General features: G+C 39.0%; 3 protein-coding genes across 5 annotated transcripts; 1 reads left to right on the top strand and 2 right to left on the bottom strand.

The window, feature by feature from the left end:
- Positions 1-1,503: 1,503 nt before the first annotated feature.
- LOC126593119 (lectin-domain containing receptor kinase VI.3-like) lies at positions 1,504-4,172 on the top strand. The gene has a single exon (XM_050259005.1). The coding sequence runs from the start codon at positions 2,041-2,043 to the stop codon at positions 4,063-4,065; it is 2,025 nt and encodes a 674-aa protein (XP_050114962.1). The 5' UTR covers positions 1,504-2,040; the 3' UTR covers positions 4,066-4,172.
- On the bottom strand, positions 4,080-8,393 carry LOC126593118 (importin subunit beta-1-like). Of its 2 annotated transcripts, none has more exons than XM_050259004.1 (3): positions 8,116-8,393; positions 4,782-7,190; positions 4,080-4,642 (listed from the first exon to the last, which is right to left on the bottom strand). In XM_050259004.1, the coding sequence occupies exons 2-3, from the start codon at positions 7,178-7,180 to the stop codon at positions 4,444-4,446; spliced, it is 2,598 nt and encodes an 865-aa protein (XP_050114961.1). In that variant the 5' UTR covers positions 7,181-7,190; positions 8,116-8,393; the 3' UTR covers positions 4,080-4,443. The 2 variants fall into 2 exon arrangements, with proteins under 2 accessions (XP_050114961.1, XP_050114960.1); XM_050259003.1 differs by having other exon boundaries at positions 4,782-7,187; positions 8,116-8,392.
- A 363-nt stretch (positions 8,394-8,756) lies between these two features.
- On the bottom strand, positions 8,757-14,865 carry LOC126593117 (ethylene-overproduction protein 1-like). Of its 2 annotated transcripts, XR_007612879.1 has the most exons (5): positions 12,331-14,865; positions 11,700-11,991; positions 11,310-11,619; positions 9,901-10,503; positions 8,757-9,213 (listed from the first exon to the last, which is right to left on the bottom strand). XR_007612879.1 is itself a non-coding variant. In XM_050259002.1 (4 exons), the coding sequence occupies exons 1-4, from the start codon at positions 14,349-14,351 to the stop codon at positions 10,271-10,273; spliced, it is 2,856 nt and encodes a 951-aa protein (XP_050114959.1). In that variant the 5' UTR covers positions 14,352-14,865; the 3' UTR covers positions 9,711-10,270. The 2 variants fall into 2 exon arrangements, 1 of the variants encoding a protein (XP_050114959.1); XM_050259002.1 differs by lacking the exon at positions 8,757-9,213 and having other exon boundaries at positions 9,711-10,503.
- Between the last annotated feature and the right edge of the window lie 4,677 nt (positions 14,866-19,542).

Here is a 19,542-nt window from a genome sequence, read left to right as displayed (position 1 = left end):
AACGCTGTTATTGTCTTCAAATCAATCAGCTTCTACTTTTACATGACTTTATTTGATTTTGATACACCAGATGGTTTTATCCATAACCTTAAGTGGATTGATTGGGATGTAGATTTTTGTGATGTTAACCAGATAGTAAGTAGCATACATACATGACTCGTTCCGAAACGCTTTTAAAATGATTGAAAGTACTAAAGAAAATATTTTTGGATTTCAAAAGCAAGCACCAATTATATACTTCTTTCAGGAAATACTTTAAGTGTTTTTTTTTCCAAGATTTACTTATATTTTTATTAAGGATTTGTTCTAAAAATGTTTTCACCAAAAACCTTTTCAGCTTTTTTTTTTTGGGAAAATCTCGACGGTTCAAAGGAAATTTTATTCTTTTAGCTATTTTAAAAACACTTTCAAACAAGCTCAATCATATTGAATCTTTCGGATGGAATGGATGCTCTTTGTTGCTGGTACGAGCCATCTCCATTGTGGAGGAGTTAGTGATATATATTTGGCATTATAATAAATTTTGGTATTGGAACAAAAAAAAAAAAAAAAGGTTCTGGTACCAATTTAGAACAAAGAATTATGTCATTACGTCATACCCGCAATCTCCAAATTGAAGAGAAAGCCTTCTTATCTAATACAAAGAAAATGGATGTTCAAAGAAAAATTATTTCATTAAAAGTATAAGAAGGGTATTCCTAAAAGATTAGTAAATTATTTTGGGGTTTCAGTAAAACAAGGACGTCCGAAGAAAGAATTTGGATGTAAATAGAACCGCTTATTTTTATTTCGTATTTTTGATATTTTATAAAGTATGTAGAATTTTATTATTTTGGAGTTAGGGTTTGTGACACTAAATAAGAAAAACTTTTAGCATGTACTGTTGACAATCTTTCATATTATGGTGTGACAGATGATGATACGTGGTATGTACTACTATAAAGTATAGAGTCTTGTGGGCAAGAAATTTCAACAGTGCTTTCGAACATTCCAATGTGTGTTATTCACACAATTGAATCCTCGTGGCCGGCTGCCTTGTGTTGCCTACGCGTAGTAATTGACTTCGATATAATTAGAAATGGGAGACTGGTGGAGGAGAGGAGTGCTGCAACCATCTTCAACGACCGAGATAGTCTTCCCTCTTTGGGTCAACAAACGCACTCTGATCTTTAATATAAGGGCTGATTCCTTTTGCACTCAAAAGTGGATATGGACAATGACAGAGGCACCTAAGACCCAGGAGTCTGCGGGCTCCATTAAGGTAGTGTGTAGAGAGAAAAAAAAAACGAATTTTTGATATTTAACTTTAACTTATTAGTTGTAATTTTAATATAATATGCACAACAAGCTATAATTAAAAAATAATAATGTCTACAAGTTGGCTGAATGAAATTTGAAAAGAAAAAGAAAAGCAACGAAACTATAGAAGATATTATACTATCTTGAATTTTTTTTCTCTCAAGAATAACCAAATGTTAATGTCGTCATTTCTAAAAAAAGTTTTTAGTTCTATCCTTGCATATGAGACATCCAACTTTTTTGGACACACATGTTTCATTTTTAAGTTTCTTTGGATACCCCGACTATCTTTGTTACGCCAAAAAGTAGACTGCCCAAGATCTGTAGCCACTCAATAAGCTGATTAGCAAGTACTTTTCTTCCGCAACACAAGGAGGTCAATTGCTAAAGGGCTGAGCACGTCAATGGTGGCAATTATTTGCCAATTGCCTTTTATCAATTGGTCAATACCTTCCATGAAGTTCCTTCTTATCTTGCTTACTATTTTTGTGTCCGTCTTGAGAATCATACCATATGTACATCCACACACACGATAACCACACCATATGTATGTCTGCACACACGAGAACCACACCATATGCACGTCCACACACACAATTAAACGGGACTCCTTGTATTGGGATTTGGGAGGGTGTTTCTCTACATGCATATGCTCTAAACTTCGACCATTTCTAAGTCCTTCACCTTCTTCTCAAGCTACGTTAAGGTCTTGGACTCGCTTCTGCAATTCCAAAAACCCTAATGGCTTTAGCAATTCCTTTAGGTTTTCTCTTCTTGTTTCCCATGTTTTCTCCGGCTTGGGGAGTTGAGTTTTTGTTCAACGGATTCAATGGAACCGATGCAAATGACCTGATCTGCGAGGGGGCGACTATAATCAAGCCCTCCGGCATGCTCAAGCTCACGAACACATCACATAATATTACAGGCCATGCATTCTATCCCAAACATATAAACTTATTTGATAAAAACTCTTCTTCTTCGTACCCTAATGCTTCTTCCTTCAGCACACAATTTGTTTTTGCAATAGTCTCCCCAAGTTCCGGCCCCGGAGGCTTTGGCCTAGCCTTCACACTCTCTCCCTCTCCAAAATTCCCCGGGGCGGAACCCGGGCATTTCCTTGGGATTTTCAACTCCACAACTGACGGTAATCCCTCCAACCACATCTTTTCTGTGGAATTCGACACGGTGAACGGATTTAAAGAGAACTCCGACACTGCAGGAAACCATGTTGGTATAAACGTCAACAGTGTGTACTCTCAAGCATCTGAACCGGCTGCGTACTTTGTCAAAGGAGCACACAAAGAAGAAGTAAACTTGGAGAACGGTGATCTCATCCAAGCTTGGATAGACTATGATGGCGTAGCTCAAAAGCTGAATGTCACAATATCTCCCATAAACGTGAAGAAACCAGAGAAACCGCTATTGTCGGAAACAATCAATTTATCTACTACTCTTCAAGAGACTATGTACGCCGGCTTCTCTGCATCCACCGGAGAACAAGCAAGCTCTCATTACATAATAGCGTGGAGTTTCGCGGTGGACGGAGTACCGAGACCAATCAATATTTCGCAACTTCCTAAACCGGCAAAAGAGAAAGACTCATCCTCTTACAAACCTAAAATCAAGGCTCTTATAATCGCCTTAGCGGTTGTGGTATCCATGTTGTTGCTAGTTTTGTTGTTCTTCACCTTGTACAAAGGACGGCATGATGAGTTTGAGAGTCTTGAGGATTGGGAGCTGGATTGTCCTCACAGGTTCAAGTACAAGGATCTTTACGCAGCAACAAAGGGTTTCAAGGCCTCCGCTGTAGTTGGAGCCGGCGGTTGTGGTGAAGTTTACAAGGGTGTCTTACCTTCTAGTGGATGTGAAATCGCGGTTAAGAAGATAACCCGAAATTCTATCCAAGGAATGAGGTCATTCGCCTCAGAAATTGAGAGCTTGGGAAAGTTGAGGCACAAGAACTTGGTCCATCTCCAAGGCTGGTGCAAGAAGAAGAAGAAACTCCTCATTGTCTACGATTACATCCCATATGGAAGCTTAGACTCGCTCATTTTTGGGTCCGAAGACAACTTTGTGTTGAGCTGGGCACAAAGATTCAACATCCTCAAAGGCGTTGCATCAGGGCTTTTGTACCTGCATGAGGAATGGGAGAAAGTGGTGATTCATCGTGATGTGAAGTCGAGTAATGTCTTAATAGATGCAGACATGAACCCGAGGCTAAGCGACTTCGGCCTTGCTAGGCTGTATGATCACGGAGAGATATCACACACTACATGTGTGGTTGGCACAATTGGGTATATTGCACCAGAATTGGCTCGCACAGGGAAGGCCTCCACACGCTCTGATGTGTTTGCATATGGAGTTCTGCTCCTTGAAGTGGCTTGTGGACAGAGACCTATCGGCTCAGGCGAGTTTATATTGGCAGATTGGGTTATGGAGAATCATGTAATGGGTCGCATACTGGATACAGTTGATCCAAATTTGGATTCGAATTTCGTTGTTAAAGAGATGAAGTTGGTGCTGGAACTAGGTTTGCTTTGCACTCACTACAAACCAGAAGCTAGGCCTACCATGAGACAAGTGGTTCGATATCTCAACGAGGATGAGCAGCTTCCTGAAGTCGAAAACTGGAACCTTGTTGATTCCAGGCGGGTCAGTGAAATGAACTCGAGATTTATGAATGTCCTTTTGGGTGATACGATCACATCGTACCCTTCATCGTCCATAGGTGAGATGTCCTGCAGTTCCATGAACGCCGGCAGATAGTAGCGCTAATGTACTTTTCAACGTAAATTCTTTTCATTTATTTCTTTTCGAATCAACATTGTAACACTTGTTTCATACAGAGATACATATTACAAAGATTATCGCAACTCTCTTTTAAGTTTACTAAACATTGGATTTGATGAAAACTATTGGCTCAACATGCAACCAAATCCAAAACAAAAGAAAGGACACCTTAACTGTAGCCTCAGTAAAGTGAGGATGTTCAAAGAGCCAAAAACCGAAAAGTACAGAGATGCATCCGTAATGCAAAATCGACGAAAACAAGTTTCTAACTTCCATGACGCCTATCTTTAGACCTCAACAAATACCGCTATTAGACAGAAATGATCAATTACTCACAAACGAACCAGTCACTTCTCATTGATTCATAATGCGCCTCACAATCGCATAAGCCCAAGCTGTTGTTTCACTTAGACTTTCGTCATCGGTTTGAAGACACTCCTGCAAAATTCCCTCAAAGAATGCAAAATCCCCAAACAGTGGCTTGATGGTTAGGCCAAGCACATCAACAAGGTCACCCAGCGCAGAAACTGCAGCTTTTGTCACATTGGCATCCCTATAAACAACGAACAAGGACATTGAATACGAACAAATCAGATTATAAACCCAAAAGACCAGACATTTCGGGTCAGAACACACACACACACACAAATATATTAGAGAGAGAGAGAGAGAGAGAGAGAGAGAGAGAATACCTGTTTACGTCCCTTAAAACCAATTCTATAAACTGCAGGAGATGTTGGGCATATGGCAACATGACCTCAGGCTTTGAATCCTTAAAGCCCTGAAGTATACCAGAATAAGCTTCAAAGATGCTACACTTTAGCTGGTTTCCATATTCCATTAACTCCTCATCACTAGTGTCCATCCGAGCACAAAGCTCCGAAGCTCCCTGCATCATCTGCACTGCATAAGGGACATACTTCTCAAAATGTTCTCCAATTGCAAGACCTATGTCGCCAAAGACAGAGAATATGGGAGGCTTGACAGACCGGTGGAGCGCTTCACTTGACAAGTCCTTCATCAGGTGACTCATAATCCCGTCACAGTACGGTAATGCCTTCTCATCCAATGCACGGAAAATGTCACCAACCACCCCAACTGTGATAGCACATACTTGAAACTCCCCAAAATTCTGCAACCCCATCTCCAAATACTTGTACAATTCAGGAAGGTACTTTTCAAACCCAGGCCCAGTTGCATAAGCCAGCGCACCAATAGCAAGCATTGCTTCCTCATGTACTGTAGAACTACGACAGGCAAACACTCTAAGAAACAGAAGCATTATCTGATCAGCTGCTTCCAATATAATACGCTTACTTTCATCATCACTGGTAAGCTTCTGGATAATAACCTGTAGAACACCACAAAAAGAAGCTTGCAAGTCTCCTTGCTTTTCCTGGTCATCTGACGATACAATCGAAAGTTCTAAAGTCTGGCCCAACTTATTCATAATAACAACAAGTAGTTGTGCTATAATTTGTGATGTTTCTTTAATATTAGAACACCTCACAACAGCATTCAACGATTCATAAGCAGAAGACCTCAATCTAGAATCATCACCATCTGTACGATTAGCAGTGGAAATAAGACATTCAATGATGCCCGGCACATACGGAGTAAAGAGAGAGGAGCAGGTTTCCTCATACCCCTGAGAAAGGTGATAGATGGCCCAACAAACCTTCTCTGCAACATTTGGGGCATCCTTAGTGCCTTCCGCCAATATTTCCACCACCTTTGGAAGGTTAGCAGAAGAAATCACAGTACCATCAGGACCGTGCAAAAACTCGAATATACGACTAAGAGTCCAGGCAGTAGTGTCTTTGACATGGTTATTTTCATCTTTCATTAACCTAAGCATAAAATCCAAACCTGAATGGACCAGAACAGATAGCTTCTCTGTGCTTGGGCCTTCAAGTACCGAGCCAAATGCAAATGTAGCTGCCTCACGACAGTGCCAATCTGGCTTCACTATGTTAGCCTCCACAAATGGCATCACAAGGGGCAGAATGGCATCTCCAACAGTCCTTGAAACAAGTTGTAGGCACGTCCCACCAGCCATCGCAACATTCCAAATGTCGTCATCTTGGTCTTGATTTTCTTCCTGTTTCAGCAAAGTTTCTAGCAACATTGGAACTAAAGATGACAAAGCTTTTTCTATAAATTTTGAATGAGAGTCCCCAGTGTCAGAGATCTCAAATTCTTGAAGCTCTATTTCTTCATCACAAATGGAGCTCCAAAACTCAATTGCTTGAAGGGCAACTGTCTCTTCATCCCCTTTTACAGCATTTGATGTAAGCTCAAAGAGAGCCTGCATGTAAGGCCCAAGCACCTCATAATATCTAGAAGCAATTGAAGCGAGACACTCAAAAGCAGCCTGCCTAATTTGAACCTCCTTAGACAAGGCCGTCTCGCAGACCATCTTCATGATGAAATCCCGTTCCATCTGAGTGTCAAAGTTGGTTTGTGCGAACTCCAGGGCATTATATAAAGCCCTTATTGCAGCCAGACGAACTTCAGGGCTATTTTCAGCAAGGTTCATTCCCTGGACTACAGCAGTAAGAACATTGTTCACCTCGCCTTGCTCAAGATCTTGATGAGATATCTCCTCACATACATAACCAAGTGCTTCCAAGGTTGACTGCTTCAAACCAGCTGCACTATCTCGCTGAGTCATATTGTTGAGCAAAGACCCGATTAGGTCAGGCCATTGTTTCCTGGGAATATCAATAGATGCAATTTTTGCAATAACTTGGGCAGATGTGTGTCTTGCTTCCGGGACAGATGACCCAAGTGTCCTTAAGAGCAAGTCCTTAATTTGGGATACAATAGAAATATCAATAGCCATCCATTGTCGAGTAAGAATTTCTTTTGTACCAGCATCTTTGGCATCTAATGAATTCTTAAGCACAAGACCAGCCAACGTACGGGATTCAGTGGGTTTCTCATTGTTTGCAAGCTCAACGGACAACGACAGAAGAAAAGCAGGAAGGTTTTGCTCTTGGAATTGCCTAATATTAGCCTCTGCTTCAGTACGAACCCTTGCATCTGCTGATTGAGCTGCCAATAGAAACTGAGTAATCTCCACAGCCATTTCGTTCCTACTACAAAAGAAGAGAGAAGCTAAAAAAGAATATATAAACAGGAAAAAATTGTTTACTTAAAACCAATAATTTCTTAAGGCTATACAATATGTAGCAGACTATATATGTAATAAATTAAGAGAGACGTTATTCACACTCCAATGTCTAATTTCTCCACCCATTTTTTGATAAAATTCTCAATTACAAGTTTGCCTATTTGTGAAATGACAGATAAGGACCTTAAAGGATATATAATAATACTAATTTGGGCGCAAAAAAGTAACAGGAGCCCTAGATTTACATTGGGTTGTGAAAGAAATGGGCAAAATGTAAGCTGAATTTGCAAAAAAAGACATAAAGGATGAAGATAGAAAGAATTATGGAGCGAGAAAGTGTGGATGTCTTTGTCCAATTAAAAGGTAAGAAGCTAGCAATTAATGATGATTGGATATTAATGCTAGTTACTGGAGGGCATAATCATACATTTCGAGCATCATTCATTTGCTGGTAGATTATCGTCACAGGAGACTTCGTTGTTGGGGAAATAGCATTTCAATTTTCCAGGAATAATAGCCGGTGGAAAAATAGCATATTAGAGGCTATTTTAAGAATAACACTGGGTGGGAAAATAGCATTTCAATTCTTTAACTTTTTATGGTGGATGGGATTTTAAGGTGGGTGAAAGTAAACAATGATTGAGTCTGGCAGCTCTCTAAATTAATAAATCTACTAAAAAACTAGTTAAACCACTAGAGCACAGACACATTGCGCGAAACAACAACATGACCAATTTCAAAACCCTAATCGCATTTCAGATATCACAAATACTAGAACCAATTTCAAAACCCAGGGGACCAAAACAAGCAGAAATAAACAAAATCAGCAGATCTATCACCACAAACGCAAACCGAAGTCCACAGATTGAGATTAGAAGAACGAGAATTACCACGTGCGCTAGCCGATTGAGTAGCAGCGGCGGCGAGCGAGCTCTAAAACCCTACTCGACGAACACGCAGAGCGAGAAGCGAGGACGACTTCGGCTTCTCTCTGTACGTTTGCGCCGTGAGAAGGCAAAGCACACAGAGAGAGGGAGGAGAGAGAGTGCGGAGGAAGATGAACTAATCGGCGATTTATACAAATGGTTGTATATTTCGAATATGGGTGGAAGAAGCGGGAGCGAGAGAAGAAGGGTCACCTAAATTTTTCTGAAGTAAGAACCAGCGGGCAGGGGTCTTGTGCCTGCCCGAGCTACCCGGGTCAACCGCCTTTGAAAACCCTAGTATTTGAAGTCTCCCACGTGTGAGTGGTTGTGATATGATTCAGTTCAGCAAATTACCAAAACTACCATTGTATTTTAGGATCTCAATAAAAAAATCGTATGCGTTGTTTGGATTACCGTCAATGGACATACATGCACCTTTGAAATTCTATTGACCATAAACATTGCACTAGCGTCGATGCAACGATGACGATTTAATGACCTTAAGAAAACGTGCTTTGTACATTTTTAAAATTCACTAACCGTAAAAAGTGCACTGGTATTTGGTAATTTGATAGATTTAAAGAAATATGTGGGGCAAACGTGAGTGTGTGAACTTAAGATAAAATACATTGCACAATAAGTATAGGATGACATGAAACACGTGTGATCGTTGAGATTCACACGTGAGCTAACCAGACTAATACCATAAAAATAAGTTATAGTTATACAATACATCAAGTAGTACGAAGCTTATGATCTATTTCTCTTGTGTTTTACACTGCACTGAGCTTGTTCATTGACAGGGCTTTTCACTCCACAGAGCTTATGCTTCATCCGCCAAGGGAAGAAAACCTGCACACCGTTCTCGAAACACAAGCCTCCGCCGTGCCGGTATAATTCCACGGATAGCAGAGTCTCTTGCTTGAACTGATTTGTGACACATTTAGCTTCAGTGTAGATGATGCAGCCAATGCAGTGGCATCCGGAAGAAACCGCTCGATGATGAAGTCCGGACACGTTTGATCCATCTCGTGGCTTGACTCTGCAAGCTTTAGCTTCAAGCTGTAGGTGAGTGATAAGAAAGGAAACGGTAAGAGGCAGTTCAATGAAAATAATTGCTGGACGGTTGAAAATTTATGGACATTTTGTGCAGTCCGTTTAGCTGTAAGTTTTCACTTTAAGTGGTCACAGGTGATCAGGTAGAAAGACCCTTTTGTACGAAATTTGGAAGGGACCCCTCGACTTACTTGGAAGGATCTTCTATGTATAGGGGTTGGCATAGGTCCATGTAGGGATGTTTTGTTTCAAGTCAATCATCTAACAAATTGGGAACTACGCACTAATAGAGCTGCTCCAAACTCTTAATAAAAAATAAAATCAGACAGACGTCTTAGGCGTGCATCTAATTCTATTTTTGATAAAAAAAAAAGTTTGTAATCAGTTCCATCTGTGTGTATTTCCAGAAAAAACTTAAAAGAAAATAGAAATCCTCATACTCTATATCGTATGAGAAAAGTTAGTGCGGAAAGAGTGTCCAGGAGAAGAGGAGGATGCAGATCTGGCTCTGAATTTGGCACCAACAAGCCTCTTTGAAAATAAATCATTTTCGCGCCGGTTCTTGATGAAAACCGTGAAGCTTATACAACAAATGAGAGAACAGAACGACAAGATTACAACACATTGCAAACCACTTGGCAAAAACAAAGGGTAGACACATCTAAATTGGACAGACACACATCACAAGCTTACATGATCATGTACAAGATACTTTTCGCCTTTGGTTACTTCCGCTCCCGTCTTTGCTGGAGTAGTATGTCAGACAGTAGCAGCAGCAGGTCTCTGCGCTACTTAATAAGTTGATCCAATCAATAAACAGCTGATCTATTTACACGCTATCTTGCTCCTCTCTACTCTCCTCCGTGAATCCAAATTCTCTCCTTGCTTCCGCTTTACATACCCTTTTCCAAGGCCATGGGAATCTACAATTGTACGTTTCTAGAGACAAAATCCAACGGATTGCCTATGCTGACAATTGCTGGCCATTCCCATGTTAAATGAATCGGGTAGCAACAGCATGATTGCCCCCAAGACGGTAAAGAATAATCGCTCTGTGGTTCTCTCACTTCTTTTGTTCATTGACACGTTCCCGTGCTTTAGAATAGAGTTCCTGAGTGTCAGCATGGTTGGGATCAAGACAGAGGGCTGCTTCACAGTCTCGCACGGTGAAAACAAAATTGCTCATTGACTCGTGGAATGCTGCTCGAAGATGTAGCAGTTGCAGGTCTAGCTTGAAAGTTATGGCTTTTGTTAGCTCTTCGATGGCTTCTCCTTCTTTGTGGTCATCCATCAAAACTGTTGGGCCATAATTCCCATGTTAGTAGTTCAGAGTTTTTTCACACTCACAGACACTTTTCTTAGAAAAATTCATGGTTTAACACTGTACAGCTTTGATAACATAATCATATGAAGCAGATAACAGATCACAACCTAGGTTCATCCAACAGAATGTCAAAAAATGTTTGATCGGTTTTATATTTCCCTTCTTTTCGTTTTTCGGCTTTTCACTCAGAAGCCCTTGTTAACAATATACTTCAGAGAAAAACAATTCAAACCCAAAACTTTAGAAGGACAAAAAAAAACCCAGCTGCCTTTGTAAGGAGAAGGGCACCAAACAAAGTCCATAACTAAGAATCCTTAAGAACATCACAAGTGGATAGACGAGGTTTTATCTTTCTCCAGTTGAGCTCCTTAAGTGTTTTTTATAGAACTTACAGTTGTCAGGTTTTTTTTCTCTAATTTATTATTTATTAAACAATCTACTTCCATCTTTTATAGTAAGTTTGGCCAGTTAAACTGACGAATGCTTAGCAATTGAAACTCCAACGAGCAGAATGGGCCACTAGCTCATCTGCTTGAAGACCTAGATATGTCTATTCTAGTTTCTAAGTGATTGAATCGACATATAGCAGCTCTACACTAAGTTAAGCCCCAAGGATTTGGAATCAATAATGACAGGCGTCTCTGCATATTTAAATAGTAAGAAAAACGCCATGGATGCAGTAGGGCGTTCATCTCTGAGCACCAAGACTAACCATAAGCATCAACTTCCACTTAAAATGGCATGCACCAAACAAATGAGAACTATAGTCAGAACATACCTGCTGCCCTATATCTGTACGGATATGTCCTCAGGGGATCTAGTTGTGTTGCCATACTTAGATCACTCTTTGCCATGTCACGGTCACAGTATTCTGAACGTTTCTCAAAAGCTGATGCATTGTTTCGAGCCTTCTCTATCAGCTTTGTCATCTCATCATATGCAGCCTTGCGTTGATTTTTAAGATGATATACTCGTGCTAGACCCTGATGTGCTCTCGTATGCTTAATGTTGAGTGCATTTGTGTAGCAATCGGCAGCAAGATCCAGCTTATCAGAATCTACATAGACACTTCCTAAATTATTTAGTGCCTGCAGGATAACAGACCAATCTGATTAATTTGACGTTTAGATAACAAGATCGAAAAAATTATTCTTAGGATGACACTTACTTGTCCTTTTCTAAGACCATCCGAAGGGCATCTAAGTGCTTCCTCTAGAAGCTGGATCACATATGTTGAAGAATCAGAATCAAGACTTGAGTCTGCTAAAGCATATGCTTTAAGGAAAAATGCTTCAAACGATCTCTGGATAGCAATGGACTCCTCTGCCTTTGCCAATGCTTCTTCCCGATGGCCAGTGTCATACAAGATCCATCCTTCATAGACAAGCGTCTCATGCTCAGAACTAGAATGATTCCGGGCCAACCGCAGACTATGCATAGCAGCCTTTTGACAATTTAACCTACGATTTTCAGGAACGTCAGAGATGCTTCTAAAACAGACTAATATAACAACCAACGACATCAAAGAAGCAATAGAATCCTTCTCTATGATGTCTTAGGATCAGACGAGGTTTAGAATTCTGCCCAACATGCAATATAAAGTCCGTCAGGCACATACAATTCCTATGAACCAAAAGTGACAAATTCTACTTGTGTCAAGAACTTAAGATGTTATGTTGTGGATTAAGCCCTTCATACAAAAACAATACAACTGATTTTAAGAAAGGAAGTTAATTAAATCCACAAGCAAATTATAGATAGGCTAGTTGGTATAGTAATGTATGCTTTCTCCTACTTACCGCAACAGAAGGAGAGACTGCCTAAAGCGTAGAAGGCTCTTCCCAGGGTCATTTGCCAACATATGATGTACAACAGCTAGAGAACCAATATCATCAACAGAGGACCATCGATCATATAGTTGCATCCAACAATCAGCCTGACTCCACTGTTGAACAAAAGGGCAGAGCAGCTCTACCAGATGGTCACCATGCATTTTCCCATGAAACATCATGTAATTTGGGTCCAAAGTCAAGAGTGCCCGGACATCTCTGAGAGCTCCTTCAAAATCTTCGAGGGCAATTGAAAACCAAGCCCTCAATTCGAGACAATCAGGGGAGACCTTGAAACTAATTATCTTATTGATCTCTGTAATAGCTGCTTCAAACTGGTTCTCCTCCAACAAAGAAACAGCCCTATACTTGTATGGATAAGATAGAGTTGGATCCAAGTGAGTAGCGGTGCTCAAATCCATCATCTTTTCCTTTCCAATACAATACAGAGATCGCTCCTGATACATCCACCCAACCGGTGTATAATCAGAAATGAGAGAGTTCATTTGCTTGTAAGCCGCATACTTATGGCCACGCTTGAACTTGGCCCTTGCAATGCCCACCAAGGAATAAATATGACCAACCTCTACTGCTGCTTCAAACCACCACTGAGCATCTTTAAATTCTTTCCTCTCAAGCATCACAACACCCAACAGGTGAAATGCAAGTTGCTTCTGCCAACTTTCGGTGGCACACTCTGCCAGCCTCTCTAGAAGCATCACCGTTGTGTTCGATCTCATGTCATCCTCAATAGCAACCTGGCTCAAAAAATAATACAAAATGAAAGAAGAGTGCCCGGACATAGCCAACCTTTGCCTAGCTTCTGAAGTACAAAATAATCTCATCATATGAGAATTGTGCAACGAACTCGGTAGCTCCCTCAAAAACACCTGCAAACAAGCTGCCACGAGAAAATGAGCAGTCTCCTCCAACCCATAGTCAATCAGCAGCATTGCATCTTCCAGTTCACAAACCAGAGATGCCAAATGAGAATCACATGCCGTCTTCAACTCATCGCAACAAAACGTGTTTGCAAAGGATAGCAGGTCCAAAACAGTTTTCACTTCAAAAGAATCTACTCTTTTTATCCTGCTAAAAATCTCCACTGCCCTCATTGCCTCCACAGATATCCCATTCTGTGTGAAATTTATCTTCTCCCTTCGTGTCTCCGTGAAGTTACCATACAACATTGCATTAAAAGGCCTCGAAAGCGAAGCAATGTTGTATCGAACACACCTAATCTCGGCATCTCCAATACAAAACGACATATCACCATCCTCCTCCGAAGTGGAACATTCCTCATCCCCCATCACAAGATCATCATCGTCACCTTGCCCCTGCGGCGTCCTAGAACAGATACAAGACTCAAAAACAGACTCAGGATCATACCCGGAAACCAAACTAGCCTTCGGACATTCAACATTTCTACCACAACAATACATTGCTGACGACCCAATAAGCTCATCCTCTCTCCTCTCATACCTCAACCAAGACGCCAGCACCACCTTCGAGTGCACATCAACCGCGTGCTGCCTCGCCGACCTGAGGCTCCGCCGGAACAATTTCGGATCCGAAAGGCCCCGAAACGTCGCACATTGCTCCAAATACATCTTCCACATCTCGAATTGGGGGCAAATCACAATCCTACGGTACACATCAGCTAGGGTTTCCACAAAATCGACCGATTTGAGGGATGGTTCGATTCGGGGCTCAAGGAGATCGGACACCGGCAGACCGTAAGGGAGAAGAGTCTCGAGCAAAACATTGTTGGCGGTAGGGTTCGGAGCCTGAAAACTGCCCCGACTCGCTCTGGATCGAATCGAGTTGACCCGGAGATGGTCGTAAAGAAGCTTGTCCCCCGAACCACCACCACCACCGCCGTTTCCGCCGGCGGCAGTAGCTCCGGAAGGATTAAGCGCGAAAACTTGACTTCCTTTACACCCATCCATGATCTTCAAGCTCCGCATTGTAGTAAATATATTATGCTGCATCTTCCAAAGTACCGAACTTTTTCAAATTTCCCAAACCACCCTCAAAATTCAAAGCTCTAAATTCAAACAAAATACAATTAATTCAATAAAATTTGAAGAAATAGATAGGTAATTGAGAGCTAACTCATTGCCCAGCAAGCACCACCGTTTGGGCACCCAGAGAATAAAAATTAAAAAATTAAAAAAAAGGACACAAAATTGGAGGCGGGAACGATGGTGATGCAGGCGAATTCGAGGTGGGGAAATCGCAGATTTTACTGGGTATTTTTCTTTTTCCCAAAGAAAATGGAGAGAAAGTTGGGGTGTTTTGAAGAGAAAGAGAGGAGGGAGAGAACGAAGGAATGATTGCTCACATTGACTTGCAAAATTTGCAGCCAGATGTGTTGAGGTGGAGGGTGGCCTGCCTGGCCGTTGCAACCGCGATCTCTCTCTTTTTTCCCTCTTTTTTTTCTTTCTATTTTTTCTGATTTTTTCTGATTTTTCTTGTCTTGTCCGTCTAAATATGCAAAGCCTTTCCTTTTCTCTCTGTTTATTTGCTGTTTTTATTTATTTATATATTTTTATAAATGTATATATTTGCAGGTGTATTTTTGTGTAATGTCTGAGACTGACAAGATGGATTATTGGGTATTTGTAGTGTTTTGGGACATAGGAGGATAGGCGTTAAAGTCGGCCTACCTCCCTCTCTCTCCGATCTTTGTTTACTAGAAAGACAGCTACAAATATTATTATTTAGACAAAGATAAATTTAGACTTAGATTAGCAAACAAGATCAAGTTTCATAAACGATAATTAATCACACAAAACTATAATATGCAGAGGTAATGTAGAAAACTGACCTAAAGAACTTCCATTAATCGAAATTATGAATGAACAAAATCAAAAGAATAATCGCATCAGTCTTCTTCTCTGTCAAAATTTCAAAACTTAAATTAACTATATGTTCAATGAATTGAAAGCAGAGGCTAATCTCTCTCTCTCTCTCTCTCTCTCTCTCTCTACACATACACACACACACATATATATATATATATATATATATATATATATATATAATTCAAATAAGGATTCTTTATTAAATTCATATAGGAAACTGAATACGTTTCCTTTAGTGTACAAAATATCAGTTTTCTATTGCAATCACACGCCAATAAGGATTAGCACTCCTCTTCTGATAAAACATTCTTATTCAAATCGGACTCCAAGCAATTGGCCACTAAAACTCTCATTCTCATACTCGTTAGAGGAACAACCTCACCGCATAGCAGCCAATTTAGATGTAGCTTGATAGACTAAATGATATTTGACCTTCCATGCGTGTTTAATTACAATAACATCTTTGAAAGGAGCCAAATGCATTGCATGTGAATATTATTTAATGAGTAATGTTACGCGTACCACATATTTTTACCATTTCTCTAATAGAAGTTGGGTCCACCAACATATGTGGGTTCCATATTTATTAGAAAGATAATACAAATGATGTTACGAGTAACATTTTTGTTATTTAGTACAAAAAATAGATGAAATTCGAGAGAGTTGAACGCAGGTGTCAAAACTTGTCATATAACATGAATCTCACATAATTAATTAGGAAAAATTGTAGTCTATGTTCACAAACATAGAAGTTTATGGTGATATTATGCAATTTTCAGTACTAATGAGTGTTTTCCTTGCTAATTAGCGTGTTAAAGTTTTCGCCTATCTTTCTCTCTTCCTCTTTTTTTCCCATAAAAATGACTAAGAGTTTACAAAGAGAACCTTTACGACATTCCTGATTCAATTGATCAAAGTGCAGAGCTGAATAAGCAGCATATTGAAGGAGTACAACTATAATCTAAAAAAAAATATTTCCATTTTCTTAATTCGAATAATAAACTTTAGATTATAGTTGTTCTCCTCTAGTATGTGACATTGCACATCATTCATTTGACTTGTATCGAGCCAAAATTTGGCCAACATAAAGTACCACTCGAGGGAGGTGGTGATAGTATTCCTCACTTGTTGGCCCAAGTAAGAATTCTAACTCCCACAATAAGGTCCAGCAATGTTGAATGATCCTGAAGGTCATATTCGCATAATCATTTTTGGGCCAGGATTATGGGCAGTTCATCATCAAGTCCTCACATAATGTTGTAGGCCTTGTAGCTAACACTCATATGCTGGCCAATGTTTATTTATATATATTTTTTCTTTCAAAGAAAATAAATATTATGGACTATAGAGGATAAATTGAAACTCTAAAATCTTTTTACAGTTAGAACTTTGGTGTGTATAAATGTTGGCAAGATTTTTCAGTTTTTGAAAACCAAATTTCTCAGTTCTTTTCGGAAAAATTATAAAAGGATACTTAAATTTCTACAAATTTAGAATTTTAGGCATACCTCAATGATGGATGCCATACATGGTTAGTGATTGACAACAACGTGTCTTCTTCAATGCTTCGTTAAACGTTGGATTTTAGTCTTTGATCTTAGAATTTGTGGATTTCTAGTTTTATAGAGAGCAGCTAGTCTGGTGTGTGGATATGTGAGTGTAGAGGAAAACCTACATACTTTTAAGGGTGGATGACATTTGGTATCATAAAGTGTAATATTGAAAAGTATTGGATAAACTTATACTATAAGGGGGTGTTTGTTTGCCCTCACTAAACTTCACTAGACTGGATTGGCTTAACTAGGATTTCTAATCCGTGTTTGGTTGGAACAAGGATTAAGTTTAATGGGACTAAGTTAGACTCGTGCCGACTAAGTCCTTCACTACCAGTTCTTAGCTAGGCCGCCTGAAACATAGGGGATTGCTAATCCCGTCTCTAAAGCTGCGTACAAAGTCTGCACACTGCATCATCTTCACGCTACAAGTCGTCTGCTTCTCTGCAACTCTGGCCACCTATACTCAGATCTGAAACCCACCACACCCACCGCCTAATTTTCAACATCTAACAACCAAAATTTGAAAAGAAAAAAAATATCAATTCGATAACAACAACAAACTCAATAGAAAAATTCTTCATTTTTCGCAGAAAACTAAGAGATTTTTTGAGAAATCAGAGGAGGGGCGAGAAACAAAGTGGTTGTGAAATCCATGGTGCTGCAGAGAGGAGCCTCTGCCCGATTTCAATTTTCCGTGGGATTTGAAGTTGGGAAATCAGAATCTGTGGTGCCATAAATAATTTAGAGGAATCACAACAGCAAAGAAAAGGAAAGGAAAAAAAAAAGAGAACAAAAGGAGGGTGATGAATGACGCTGTTTTGAGGGAGGAGAGAGTGGAAAGGAAAAGAAAAAGATGAAGAGAGGGAAAGGGTCGGAGCAAAATTAGGAAGAAAAAGGAAGATCAAAGGAAAAAAAATTAGGAATGGAGATGGGAGGTTTCGAGAATGAAAAAAGAAATAGACAATGGTAGTAATAAAATATTACTAAATATGTATTAAATAATATAAAATACTAATAAAATATGAATGAAAAAAATATAATTTTAGAATTTGTTGTTATCCTGTTTTTTAGTCTAACACTGCACCAAACGTTTCACTAAGCTAGTCCAGCTTAGTCTAGTCTAAGTCAGTCCAATTTAGTTCTTGAAGCTAATCTAGTCTGAGATAATCTGGTGCAACAAACGCACCTTAAGCTTGTAAAACGTAATTGAGTTATGATACTAAATTTGGCGAACTTAATTAAAAGTTAAGCATTAGTTATATTATTACATTTCTAATCTCAAGTTGGACATGAAATTCATATGACTATATAATTTGGCATTGGACTATTATTAGGTAATATATATATATATATATATATATATATATATATATATATTAACAATGGCGTATATAAAAATATTGTTTCTTCCAAGAATACAACTCTAGCATGTATTGGAGCTCAAATAAATTATATATTGACAAAACGAAGAAAAAATTAATTATATCTTGCGCTTATCTCTTTCCGAAACCTATCGTGCAAACAACAATATTCCGCCTTTTTTTCTCCATTCTCTCCTTCTCAATCTCCCTTTAAATATTTCTAGATTTTAACCTAGTTTTAGGGCTAGTTTGGTTGTACTTTTGAAGGAGCCAAAAACGCTTCTTAATGAGTAAAAACACTTCAGTTTTTTTTTTTAAATGGTCGTTTGACAAATATTTTAAAAGTGCTTTTAGTTAGAAGTATAAACACTAACAAACATTTTCTAAGAAGCACCTCCTTCTAAAATTGTTGTACAGAAAAAACAAGGAAAGCACTTTGCTCATTTAATGATTTTTTTTCAATTCCAAAATTATCCTTATTTTTTAATTTGCAAAGTCTAAAATGCCATTACACATTAAAAAATCATCAAAACTGCCATCACCAATTTTTTCTAGTGCTTCTATACAATATAAAAGCACTTAGTTGGTTATGTGCCAAACAACAAATTACTTTCTCTTTCTCATAAAAACGCTACTGAAAAGTGCTACAAAAAAAAAAAGCTAATGAGTAAAAGCATTTTATAAAATATCATATCCAAACAAGCCCTTCTAGTATAAAAAAACTAAAAAGGAAGTAATCCGATTGAAGTTGTTGAGTCAACTATGACACATGGACACATGAAAGGTTAAGTGAACTGGCAATCTTGTACTTTGATAAGGATATATATTGTAAGGGCTTGATTTTGAAAAATGTGTGCATCATGATTTTGACTCTAAAAATGCTAGAAGAATAAATTTTCAATGAATGTATTCTTATATATTTATTTTAGTCAAACTATTATGTTTAAAGCCCAAAAAAAGAAAATAAAGAAAAAATTTGAACATTTTATTATCCTTGTGAAATAATGTGTTGGAAGGGGCCTGTTTTAGTTTCTCGCTCTAGACCACCAAAAATTTAGTAACGGCCATGTTTATAGTGGGCAAATACCAAAATGTTGATAATATCATACTGATGATCGTTATTATTGTTTGCTTTAGGTGTGCATATTTAAGTCCAACACTAAACGAAGCATTTATGGTGATTTTTTCAATTTTATTGTCCTTGTTCACGATAGAAAGAATGTAAGAAAATCAAGCGTGGGAGGCAGAGTTCGAACCTCTTGCCTTCTTTTCATGTTAAGCGACTCTTGTTCTTTCATAACCCAGTTAATCGGTGAAGCAGATTTCACGCATGCAACCTTGGATGAGGATCATGGGGGTCACTCAAGCAAGCTGACCCATATTATACCTACCTACACC

The sequence above is a fragment of the Malus sylvestris genome, chromosome 12 (genome assembly GCF_916048215.2).
Source record: "Malus sylvestris chromosome 12, drMalSylv7.2, whole genome shotgun sequence".
Taxonomy (NCBI): Eukaryota; Viridiplantae; Streptophyta; class Magnoliopsida; order Rosales; family Rosaceae; genus Malus; species Malus sylvestris.
This window is presented reverse-complemented; position numbering and strand designations above follow the sequence as displayed.